The 13,388-nt window shown below is 39.6% G+C and overlaps 1 protein-coding gene across 2 annotated transcripts in view; it reads right to left on the reverse strand.

The window, feature by feature from the left end:
* Positions 1 to 12,848, reverse strand: part of LOC139314952 (complement factor H-related protein 1-like) — a 41,073-nt gene extending 28,225 nt beyond the window's left edge. For both annotated transcript variants that reach the window (XM_070940975.1, XM_070940974.1), the window contains exons 1-4: positions 12,654 to 12,848; positions 7,294 to 7,467; positions 3,869 to 4,057; positions 245 to 427 (exon numbers count right to left, since the gene is read on the reverse strand). In XM_070940975.1, the coding sequence (XP_070797076.1) occupies positions 245 to 427; positions 3,869 to 4,057; positions 7,294 to 7,467; positions 12,654 to 12,717 (610 nt within the window). In that variant the 5' untranslated portion in view covers positions 12,718 to 12,848. The remainder of the gene's footprint in view (positions 1 to 244; positions 428 to 3,868; positions 4,058 to 7,293; positions 7,468 to 12,653) is intronic.
* Between the last annotated feature and the right edge of the window lie 540 nt (positions 12,849 to 13,388).

The raw sequence follows: 13,388 nt of genomic DNA on the forward strand, positions 1-13,388 counted from the left end.
GGGCTTTGGCAATCCCTGTGAAATGGCCGTTCGACCCCGAAAGGGGTCGTGACCCCCAGGTTGAGAACCGCTGATCTAGTAGCTACTTCACCTCAGTTAATAGAATTGAAATCGTATCCAAAGGAGAGCTGCTGCAGGAAACATCAATTAAATCTTCTTTTTATGAGAGAAAGAGAGAAAGCAGTTATTCTTAATTATTAGAAATGCTCATGAAAATTAGATGAAGACTTTCTTTTCCGCTTACCAAGGCAAATGGGTACTTTTGTCCAGGTCCCATCATCACAAAAAGATCTTTTTTGGCCTTCCATGGCATAATAAGTTTGGCATTTGAATTCTACTGAAGAGCCAGATTTGTACTGCTTCTCAGATAAAGTAGTAATGTCTCCGTTCTCAGTTCTTGGTGGACCACTGCAATTTTGCCCTCTTTCTATCAAATATGAAAGGATGAAGATGAATAAATAAATAAACTTAGAATTTCTTCTCTAAGAATTAACAGGTTAAACTGATCTAAATAATTTAAATGTGTGTGTGTGTGTGTGTGTGTGTGTGTGTGTGTGTGTGTAATTTATATAATACACACACACCTTATATGTATTATATAATTCCAAATTATACTTAAACATAATCTGTCATTATTATAGAATCTATGACAAAATTTTACAATATCAAATTTTCTTTACAGAAAAGAATGATCTTTTCAAAAACTGATGTTATACATTTTTGAATCCACTTCTTGATATTTAAAGTAATAGCAGTTTTCCAAACTTTCTTGGCTACAGATGATATAACCCCAAGTTCCTAAGAAAGTATTAGATGCCTTCATTTTAGAATGTAATTCAAAATAGTAAAACAGCATTCACATCTTTAACATGAAAACATTTGCATATACAGTATTTCTATTTATTACAAGATTGTTCCAAAAGAAAACCAAAATTGGCTGTGATCAAATCAAATTAGTTGATAGGGTTGCCAGGTGTCCACTATTTGAGCAGATAGTCCGCTTTTTTCACATTATGTTCACTATTTTTTTTCACAAATTAGTGGACATTTTTTTTATTCAAAAGCTTTATGATGAAATGGTATGTAAGTTTTGCGAGTCAGAATTCCATGATGTTTTGCGCCATGTTCCAACACGTTGGTTAAGTTTGTTTAAAGCGGTCGAAAGACTTCTTTTAAACTGGATACCTCTAAAATCGTATTTTATTTCTCTTGGATCTGATGAGTGCCATAAGGTTATCTGGAACCTTATTTCGGATCAGGAAAATGAACTCGCAAAGGACAATGAACCAACAATTTCAGAATTGTATTTATATTTCACGCACTTCTTCATGTCAATAATGCAAGACACCCTACTGAAGCTGGAAAGCAAGAAAATTCTTGCATGTGATCTTCACATTATCATGTGTAAGCTGCGTGATTCTTTGCAAAAAAAATACGATGAGCAGTTTTTTGGAATGAAAGTTTTATTTGCCTTACGTAAAAAACATTTGCCTGAGAATGCCGTGCAAAAGTTCAAGATAGAAGCCATCAACATGTATCAAAGAGCCATTGCGTACCTAGAAAAGTGGTATAATTTCACTGATTCAGTATATGAGACGCTAAGTTGTTTCAATCTAATTGATCGCAATAATCCTCCAACTTTAGAAGAAATGACGAACATCTGGTTATTATCACCATGGCGAGAAGAACTTCCACCCAACACTCTCTTCAATGAAATTTCTGCCTTAGAAGAAGTTTATGTTCATCTGCAGGGCGATTCATCCCTTGATAAGTGGACGTACTTTTTCAAGAAAGAGCCAGCTCCGAGTTTACTGAAACTGTTCCAGTATTGTGCATCAATTCTGGTATCAAATGCAAATGTTGAATGAATTTTCAGCGTCATGGGAAATTTGTGGACTGACGAACGTAACCGACTGCTTGTACCATCAGTTCGAAGTGAACTTTGTATATTTTTTAATATTTCTCAACGTTGTACTGAAATTAAAGAATTATTCCTTAAACACAAAGAATTGATCAAAGCTGCGCAGTCAAATAAAAAATACACACAACAGCAAAGTAAAATGTAATTTAATATTTTACATATTATTATAATATATTTGATGTTTTGAATTTTAAGTAAAGTTTTGAAATGATTATTTTAATATGTGTTAAAATATTTGTAAGAAAATATATAATTTAATTGTAAAATTTTTTTTATTGTTTTACTACTTGTATGTCCACTATTTTTTGGAAGCAGACCTCGCAACCCTATTAGTTGATGTGCCCTTACCTTTCTTACACCAGCAACAAAGAAAATCTATTTCAGCTACAATCAGAAATCGTCCTGAAATAGTCTTTCAGATGTTCCACTAAACTCAGAAAAAATCCTTTCATAAATTCATTTCAAACTCAAGTTACACTTAACACAAACACTTAACATGTTTTAAAGTCTTACATAAATTGATACTCCATTATCAAATATTCCAAGTCTTCACCCCATAAGTCAGAAATATCAGCATTTTCAATTTTAAAGGTATTTTAAAATTTCTGATATGTTTCAAATTCAATTTGATTAACAATAAAATATGATTAAATTGATTATATTGATACTGTTAAATTTTGGGGCAGGAAATTCTAGCTGAAACTGTTGACATTCCTTAAAATAATAATTATAAAGAAATTGGTTTAACATTATTATACATTCTGCCCAACTTTTCAAATAAAATCAGGTACAACCTATTAGAGCAATCTCTCTCTCTCTCTTTCTCTCTCTCTCTCTCTCTTGTTTTGCTATAAGTTAAAATACTTTTTGCTTTATGTTGACTCAGATAACTGCCAAGATCTCTACAGAAATATATGAAGTAATGGTATGTGGGAATGACCTTGGGAGAAAAGGGGAAGAAATGCAACCAAGGGAACCATCAGTTTTATTGTTGTGAGCCGCCCTGAGTCCATTGTGAGATAGGGTGGCATATAAGCCGAATAAAATAAAAGGCAACTCAGTCCATGCCAGGAATAGACAGGGCAAGCGGTTCAGAAGAGACCCTCCCAGTTTCATGGGCTGTAAAGGGCACAGGGGGAAGGAATGTACTTTTGGTTTGCAAGATTCTGTTAAAGTAACCCTACCTTAACAGTAGAATTAGCTCATCTGATGATACATTCTCTACGATCTACTTTGCAAGGCTGACACATAATCATGTTCTAATAAAGACTGTAAAGGTCTTTCAGTTAAATTATTACACACAGATAGATATGATTAAATAACTAAATAGTAATATCAGTGTTATATTATTGCTCGTTCTGTTGGATCTGTAATTGAATCTGTTCTATTGTATATTCTATTGCATTTGTAATTCTCATACTATCATATGTAGATATTTTAAACTTTATGTTGCTGTCTCACTTGTTTTAAACAACATGCTAACAATTTACCTGTTAATTCATCAAGCACCTAATATTTTAATTTTAAACTCTTCAACTTTATCAGCATAAAAATAATCCATCAGCTCTGTGAGCGTAGCACAGTATACTTTCTATTTATAGGCTGATTTAACCATCAAATACTTTCCAAGTTAAATTATCTTTTAATAATATGACATCAACGTATTTTTGCACAATTGCAATTTGTGATACAAATTCCTATGTCTACCAATATTATGCATATTTTCAACTACAAGGAAACATAATTCTTAACTGAAGTTCAGTTAAGACTTAACCTTAGAGACAATTTGTAAGTTTGGAGAAATGCCAGAACATTCTTCTCCTATCTGATGTGCTTCAGATTTTTTTAAAATTTAGATTACACTAGTAAAATTCTAAGCCAAGATGTGAGAGAGTTCAGTGAAGATTAAATCACTGACAGAATCCATGATACTGACAGCATGCTTACCAGAGATACATAAAGGCAACTCCATGTAACCGTCAACACACTTTCTGACTGATGGAACCACAATGACATATCCTTCATTACATTGAAATTGCAGGCTATGATTACTCTGAATAAGTCGAGCTTTTCTTTGACTCCCAAATACAAACAAGTTTTTTGTTGCTAGCTGTTGCCTTGTGATACTGCAGGGTGCTAAAAAAAATAGAAAAGAAAAGAAGGTAGATCTTCTGAAGGGAGATAATTGCCAATTGGTTTCTCCTCTATTCTACCACTAAGAAAATAAACCAGATTTACAAGTCACAATGGATAATTCTAGGCCAAATACAAATAAGCCAAGTTAGAGCACAGTATTAATGATAAACAAGTTATGATTCTGCTATAGTTTTTAGACCTATGCTAGAGGACTGGCTTGTAGAAGCATGCCAAATGGATGTTGTTCTGCTTGTTTTAAGTTAAGAACACACAGCGCAATTCAGAATGTTCTGCAAAGATGTCTTGAGTTTACTGAGTTTAATGGGACAATTTCTAGTTTCTAATTTCTACTTTTTGCTCACATTAATGAGATTATTGTTATTAATAATGAGGCAAGTCAGTATCCTATCAGTCAATGTTCTTCCACCCATTTAACATTTCCAGCATTACAGGTTTGACAGACAATACTTTAAAGCCCTTAAAACCTTCTTTTTCCAACAAGCCGGGCTGTCCTAATTCTTTTTAAGTGTTTTTAATTGTTTTGTTTATCGTTTTAATTAATGGGGCCAAATTTATATATATATTTTTAACTGTATTTTAATATTTGTATTTGATGTTTTTATTTGGCTGTTCACCGCCCTGAGTCCTCAGGGAGAAGGGCGGTATACAAATTCAAAATAAACTAATAAATAAACTAAACTAAACTTTTAGCTATCCAGTAAATATTATAAAGCCCCTTATTGAATTGTGATGTCGTTGTTTAGTTGCTAAGTCATGTCTGACTCTTCACAACGCCATAGACCATAGCAAACCAGGACCCCTGTCCTCAATTGTCTCCTGGAGTTTGCCCAAATTCATGTTCATTGCATCAATGACACTATCTATCCACCTCATCCTCTGCTGTCCCCTTGTCCTTTTGCCTTCAATCTTTCTCAACATCAGGGTCTTTGCCCTACTTCATTTTTAACTTCATGGCTAAACTTCTTATTGCTATTATTTCGGTTATCTTGATTTCCTATTTTTTGAATTCCAATCCACTATGATGAAAATGACATCTTTTTTTGGTATTAGTTCTATAAGGTATTGTAGATTTTCAGCCTTTATAGCACGGGTGTCAAACTTAAGGCCCGCAGGCCAAATCTGGCCGATGGGGTGCTTAAACCTGGCCCATGGGACTGGCCTGGAAATATCAAAGAACTGGCCTTCAGTGCCTCTACTGGCTAAAAATGGACTGCATGGAGGCCCCACAAGCCCCCCGTGTGGCCCGTTTTTGGCCTCCCTGGCCTCCAGCAGAACTCTACTGGCCAAAAATGGGCCTTGCGGAGGCCTCATAGGTCCCTGTGGTGCAGGCTATTTTTGGCCTCCCCAGCCTCCAGCAGCATTCTGCCAGCCAAAAATGTACTGTGGGGGGGCATGCACCCCCACACCCTATTTTGGCCAGCAAAGTGCTGCAGAAGACATCCATCCCATCTCCCCCCACACTTCCCCGGCCCAGTCCTTGCTGGCCCGCAGAAAATTACAACGCTGATCTGGCCCTCAAAGAAATCCAGTTTGACACCCTGATCTATAGCATCAGTGGTTGGGGCATAGATTTGAATTACTATGATATTGAAGGCTTTGCCTTGAATTCTAACCAAGATCATTCTGTCATTTTTGAGTTTATATCCCTGTATTGTTTTTCCATTAAAATTGCTCATTCTCATCCACTTTAATTGCACTGATTCCCAAGATGTTGCTTTCAATCTTCCCATTTCATGTTCAACCAGATCCATGTTACTTTGATTCATAGATCTTACATTCCAGATTCCTATGGAATATTGTTCTTACAGCACTGGACTTTCTTTTCACCACCAAACACATCCACAGCTGAGTGTCATTTCAGCTTTGGCCCAGCTGCTTCATTCTTTCTTGTGCTACTTGTAATTGCCCTCCTCTCTTCCCCAGTAGCATATTGGACACAATCCAATCTGAAGAACTCATCTTCCAGCATCATATTGTTTAGTCTTTTGGTACTGTTCATGTGGTTTTATTGACAAGGATACCGGTGTGGGTTGCAATTTCCTTCTCAAGTAGACCACATTTTGTCAGAACTCTCCTATGACCTGTCCACCTTGGGTGACCTCACAAGGCTTAGCTCATAGCTTTTGAGCATTTCAAGCCCCTTTGCCATGACATGGCAGTAATTCATGAAGGGGTTTGTTGAATTAATGACATCCTAATATCCATAACAAGCATTAATGACATCCTAATATCCATAACAAGCATAAGGAATAACTTTGGGGAACTGGAGGAAAAGGCACCAGTCAAATAAAAGAAATCTGAGTCCTGGCCAGAAATGTTTCAGTGAAGTTTTTTTTTTTTTTTAATTTGATTTATATGCCGCCCTTCTCTGGAGACTCAGGGCGGCTTACAATGTGCTCAGCAATAGCCTTCATCCTTTTGTATATTTATACAAAGTCAGCTTATTGCCCCCACAACTGGGTCCTCAATTTACCTACCTTAGAAAGGATGGAAGGCTGAGTCAACCTTGAGCCTTGGCGAGATTCGAACCTGCAGTAATTGCAGGCAGCTGGTCTTAATAACCAGCTTAATAACAGGGTGCCTTAGACCACTGTACTACCAAGGCTTTTGTCCTCTGAATAACCTCGACAAACTGTGCTGAATTGTCTGAGCTTTTGTTATTTCCTAGACAGTTTTTGCTAAAAGGATGTAGGAATGTGATGATTTACCCAACTGTACCAGCTACAAGGATGATGGGATCTAGTTTTGTATTATTAATAGAGATGGAAAGATCATGGAGGAAACTGAGTAAATATTCTGAATAAATTGTAATTACTAGACTCAAAAGTTTTCCTTCTACAGCATTCTAGCTGGCTGAATTCCATAGCAAAAGAATTCACTTTCCTATTTTATTAACCACTGAGTCTGTAACTAGATGTAATTGTATCCCGCAGTTACTCAGCATTCTTGAATGAGCTTCCAGTTGAATATCATTTAATTATATCTACTATTTTGCTTGCTCATTCAACAATTTGGATCAGTTTAATTTTTTTTTAGCTTTCGAATGGAAGAAGATGACACCAGCACAGTTTATGGCTTCAGAGGAAAGCCTGGCTTCAGATGGAAATTCAATCCAATTCTCAAAGAATTTGGCAGCTACAATTCTTCTCCTATTGGATGAATTCAGCATTTTCTCCCAGGTCTACACTAGAAAAAAAAAAAGCATGATGCCTTACCCAAGCATTTTGGTAGATGAGGTGTCCATTTTTGTCCCTTACACTGAATCCATTCAGGTCCTTCCAAGACATAGCCAAGGTTGCACCTGTATTGCACTCGGTCATTTTCCAGATACTTGGCTTTCTCAGCACTCACAATTTCCCCAAAGTCAATCTCATCTGGTTCTTCACATGCTGAAATTTTATTTACATAAAATTATCTTATTTGCTTAGACAAGCTCACTTTTTCTATTTACTCTCATGAACTTCCCATGAACTGGAGATAACAAACCCAAGTTAGATAATTATTTCCCACTTTTGTCTTAACTAAGAAACCAATGCTTGCTGGACACTTAACTATAAGTAATCCTCAATTTATTGATCATTTGAAATGCCAGGGAACTTACTTGTGGAGTGCTTATGATCCAGATTCAAAATTTCAACACTCACCCCCTGCTTCGGTCAGATGAGTGCACCTTGGTGCTGGGCATCTGGGTTGTATTTACAGTCAATTGCAGCATCCCGTGTACACATGATCCTGTTTTATGACAGGGTCATGTGAAAATCTAAGTAAGATTCTCTAAGATTTATGAAAATCTAAGTAAGTACAAAGCATTTACTTCTCCTCAGGGCCCGGGCCTTTGGCTGATGTTGTGCAATGCCAGGTCCGTTGTAAATAAAGCCCCCGTCATTTGTGATCTTGTTCAAGAGGAGGGAGCGGACCTGGCCTCTGTATTATAGAGACCTGGTTGGGCCAGGAGGGGGGGGTTTCCCCTTGTTGAAATGTGCCCACCAGGCTTCCGAGCATTCCATCAGCCAAGGGTTGAGGGGAGGGACCGGGGGGTAGCGGTTGTTATAAAGGAAGGTCTTGGTCCGAAGGAGGCCACTGTGCCTCAGATAACTGGATGTGAGTCCCTCTTTGTGAAGTGGGGTCATGGGGTACAGGTGGGCCTGCTGATCACGTACCTGGCTCCCTGCCATGTGGCGGCGGCCCTGCCTGAACTGCTCAACGTGATAGCCGGGATGGCGGTTGATACCCCCAGATTTATAGTTATGGGGGATTTCAATCTGCCGTCCATCAGTGAAAAGTCTGAGGTGGCTCGGGAGTTCATGGCTTCCATGATGGCCATGGACCTGACCCAGTTAGTTCATGGCCCTACACACATAGGGGGACACACTCTGGACTTGATTTTCATCTCTGGCCAGTGGCTGAATGGTTTAGGTATAGGGGATATAGTGATTAAACCCTTGTCATGGTCTGACCATTCTCTCCTTCAACTTGACCTTCAAACCGCAACACGGGGCCGCAGGGAGGCGGAACCAACCAGGTGGTTCCACCCCAGGCACCTGATGGATCCTGATAGGTTCCAGATGGAGCTTGGGCCTTTCCCTGAGGCTCTGGCTCACGACCCGGCTGAAGACCTGGTGGCTGCCTGGGATAGGGCGGCCACTGGAGCTTTGGACCATGTCGTGCCTTTGCGGCCTCTGACCCGCCGCCGATCTCACTTAGATCCCTGGTTCTCTGAGGAGCTGAGGGAGATGAAGCGCCAGAAAAGACGCCTAGAGAGCAGTTGGAGGGCCAGCCTTTCCGAATCGGACTGAACACTGGTAAGGTCTCATATTAAGACCTACCTAGTGGCGGTAAAAATGGCAAAGTTTCATTATTTTTCCATTCTTATCACATCTGCAGATAACCGCCCAGCCGCCCTGTTCAGGGTGACCCGCTCCCTGCTCCATCCGGGAGTGCGTGAGGACCCCTTGGAGGGCAGGGCTGGGGATTTTGTGCAGTATCTGCATGACAAAGTCGCTCAAATTCGGAAAGGCCTGGACTCTGACTGGGTAGATATAGGCGGGGTGACGGAGACAGGTCTTGAGAACGTTATCTGGGAGGAGTTTGACCCAGTGACCCCTGAAGACGTGGACAGGATTCTGGGTAGACTTAGCATGGCCACTTGTTTATTGGACCCGTGCCCCTCCTGGTTGGCGCTGGCTTCCCAGGAGGTTACATGAGGCTGGCTCCAGGAGGTTGTTAACGCTTCTTTGAAAGAGGGCTACTTTCCCACCACCTTGAAAGAGGCGGTGGTGAGGCCCCTCCTCAAGAAGCCCTCCCTGGACCTGGCTGTTTTAGCAAATTATCGTCCTGTCTCCAACCTTCGCTTTCTGGCGAAGTTTGTTGAGAGTGTGGTGGCGTGACAGTTTCCCCAGTACCTGGATGAAGCAGTCTATCTCGATCCATTCCAGACGGGCTTCAGGCCTAGGCACAGCACGGAAACGGCATTGATTGCATTGGTTGATGATCTCTGGAGGGCTTGGGACAGGGGCTGTTCCTCTGTCCTGGTCCTGTTAGATCTCTCAGCGGCTTTTGATACCATCAACCATGGTATCATGCTGCGCCAGTTGGAGGGGTTAGGGGTGGGGGGCACTGTGTTGCAGTGGTTCTCCTCCTTCCTCTCTGACCAGTCACAGTTTGTGTTGATGGGGGGCCAGAGGTCGACTCCGAGGCGCCTTGTATGTGGGGTGCCACAGGGGTCAGTTCTCTTGCCCCTTCTGTTCAACATTTATGTGAAGCCACTGGGTGAGATCATCCATGGTTTCAGGGTGAAGTACCATCAATACGCTGATGACACTCAGCTGTACATCTCCAACCCGGACCACCCCAATGATGCCCTTGATGTCCCAGTGTCTGGAGGCCGTGCAGATCTGGATGGGGAGAAACAGGCTCAAGCCCAATCCATCCAAGACCGAGTGGCTGTGGCTTCCGGCATCCCGATATAATCAATTGGTGCCATCTCTGACTATTGAAGAGCACCCAGAGGCTTCAACTGGTCCAGAATGCGGCCGCGCGGGTGATTATAGGAGCATCATGGCGCTCCCATGTAACACATCTCCTGCGTGAGCTGCACTGGCTCCCGGTGGTCCTCCGGGTGCAATTCAAGGTGTTGGTGACCACCTTTAGAGCACTCCATGGCTTAGGGCCTGGATATTTATGGGACTGCCATCTGCCACTGAGAGCCTTCCACCGGCCAGTACGCTCCCACAGAGAGGGGCTCCTCTGGGTGCCATCGGCGGCCCCCAGGGTGAGAGCTTTCTCTGTGGGAGCACCTGCCCTCTGGAACGAGGTCCCCCCGGAGATACAGATGATTCCGGACTTACATACTGTCTGTTGGAACCTCAAAACCTTTTAATTTCATCAAGTTGGGCTGGCCTAAACTCTCCAATTGTGTATTTTAATTTGGATTTTTAATGGGGGATTTTAACTGTTGGGCCAAAATGTTTAATTTATTTTTAAATTGTTGTTAAATTTTATATTTGATGTTTTTTACTTCTGGCTGTTCACTGCCCTGAGTCCTTTGGGAGAAGGGCAGTATATAAATTTAAATATTAAATATTAAATTAAATTCTGATTTACTGCAAAACCACACCAATGGCGAACCATTGGTATACTTAACAAATACATATTCACTTAATGACTGTGATAATTCATTTAATGACCACCACAAAAATATTTATAAAATCACTCTCATGACTGACTCACTTTATGATCATAGCATGTTGCATAACTGTGATGGAAAGTCTCCATTAAGGTATAACTCAAGGACTGCCTGTAATATGTAAACTTCCCTTGCTGATGTGTAACCTAAGCAACTCTGTGGATGGCGAGATAGAGAGAGGTTGAAGAGCCAGCAAACTTGCCCCCCGAAAGCAACTTCTTTGTAAAAGATTCTGTGGCATTTCCTCCTTGCCGGTACTTACCGGGGCTAAACATGGGTGTTCCTGAAGGAATCTTTCTGATATTGTACATATTAGATTTTCAACAATAATTTTTTGTTAATTGTAATCACCCTCTCATCTTTCCCTATATACTTCCTCAGCAATATCTGACTCAAAAATGTTAAAGCTGGCAACAGTTCTTTCCCCAGAGAAATAAATCCATTTCTTACTATTAATTTATCAATATCTATTATCTATAGTTTCTTTCTTTTTATCAAGTTTAAATGGTGCCAGCTGAGAATTTATTCTATAGGCTATAATTCTCTCACCTTGTTCTTCCCTTCCCTTCCCTTAGCTTTTTTAGAGATAGAGCATAGTAGAATACAATTGTGAGATATTGAGGGGGAGAGAGAGAGAGAGAGAGGGAGTGGGAGAGAGGGGGGAGGGAGAGGGAGGGAGAGAGAGAGTTTATACAGTGTAGAGAGCACAAATATTCATTCAAAACAGCAATGGTGGGCAGAAGCAGGGAAGAAAATAATTGTAGAATATCTCTAACCCTTCAGCTATCGAATTTGAAAGTAACAGCTTGATACGAGATGGCAATCATTACCGATTGTACAAATGGTTTGTTAATTTTACAATTATTGGGAAAGGAACACCTTCTGTGGTCTACATTTACAGGATCAATACTTTTCTTACTTTTCCCCCCATATAAGAAACATAAATCAATTGATTAAAAAAGGGAAACAAGAAAGCCCAGCCTAGGCAACTGTCAGGCAACCATCAAAAACAGTGATAAATAATTAATTAATTATTTAATTATTATTTGCTCAAAGGTTCAATTAGTGTGAATATAAGTGAATGTAATCTTAGCTTCAATGTCTTGAGATGTGAATATTTCCCTGTTTTTTTCTCCTAAAGGATATCATCACTGTGAATTAAGATATATACTAATTACTTTTGTATGTATCCTGATGTAAACACAACTGAAATACATCTCTAAAATTTCAAACTTCTGACTTGTCTCCTTGGAACAGGTTATGGTTCCTAGATGATCTATCTTTTTATGCATGTATCATGTGCTATAGGGGCAGCCCAAGGCATAATGGAGGCTCTCATAAAATCATCCCATCTAGAAGGAAGACGAGAGAAAAATTGGGGGGGAAATGTAGATTCATACTGACAGCATGTACTTGGTTAAATTATGGTAGAAATATGGTAGATATATAAATTATATTTATATAATATAAATATATTCCATTTTTACATCTGTTCATTTCAACTTTTGAGGATCTTTTTTGTTTATAAGCAAAATAAACCATTAAACATAAAGTAACGTTATTAGACATGGTAATCATTTGGTTATCATCCTATCCTCTTTATTATTAACTGAAGCAAAGTCCCTCACAACAGGTGTGAATTTACAATACTGATGCAAGGTATTTTGCTATACACAAATCAGTTGCTCAAAAATCTTGCATTTAAGAAGGGGATTGGAATTATACTGTAAGTCTATGATATCCTTAAAGAATCTGCCATTACAAATTTCCAAAAAGCCACAGGTGGAAAATGGAACTCTTTGCTTTTGCTAAAAGAAATTGCTTCTTTGATGAACGCAGCAGAAGCTGCTTTCCTTAGTAACCCCTTGATTTCTTTTCTTCTTAACTTACCATTTTGAGAAGAGCCGCCAGGCCAGAGAAGAACAGCAGCAACCAAGAGTAGCCAGCTCTTCATAGCTCTTCAGGCAATGTCTGAACTACCAAACCTCAGTTCGGCAGTTTGGCAATCTCGGTGGATTTCTCCCAACTACTACCATCCCTTCCTCATTTTTTGTTTGTTTGTTTGTTGTCAAGGAATCTGGGAGAAGACAGTATTACGGGAATAAGAATATGATCTTGCCAAGAGCTAAGAGAGGATTCCACAAGAATTTTTTGAACTTTGTGTTGCAATGATTACCATAAACAAATAAAGCAATACTTTGGCTTTTCAGGCAGTGCTTCTGATTCTTATGAAGGAAAAAAAAAACACCACTTGCATTCAAGAATCTTCCCAATGTCTTCAGCAGCAGCAGCTATCATCAAAATTATTATACATGACATTTATGAATCTGACAGATCTATTTTGCATTTATGATGTATAGGAACCACACGTTGTAGATATCCAATATCTTTCTTTAAAAAAACTAGTTTTACAATCTTCAGTCAAATACAGTTAATCATTGGCAATCCCATGGGAGACTGTACCCTTTGGTGCCTGTTTGTTTCCCCTTCCCCTCCCCCCGATTCTGGAGAGCTAGGGTTGGATTTAACTTTTACAAATATCTAGGAAGTCAAAATAATATCAACTCCCAGTGGATATAAGAACAGAGAAAATAAGAAAGATATTGCCTCCTTATTAGAAAGATA

This window comes from Pituophis catenifer, unplaced genomic scaffold, assembly GCF_029215685.1.
Source record: "Pituophis catenifer annectens isolate HBS135680 unplaced genomic scaffold, rPitCat1.0.hap2 SCAF_3, whole genome shotgun sequence".
Lineage (NCBI taxonomy): Eukaryota > Metazoa > Chordata > Lepidosauria > Squamata > Colubridae > Pituophis > Pituophis catenifer.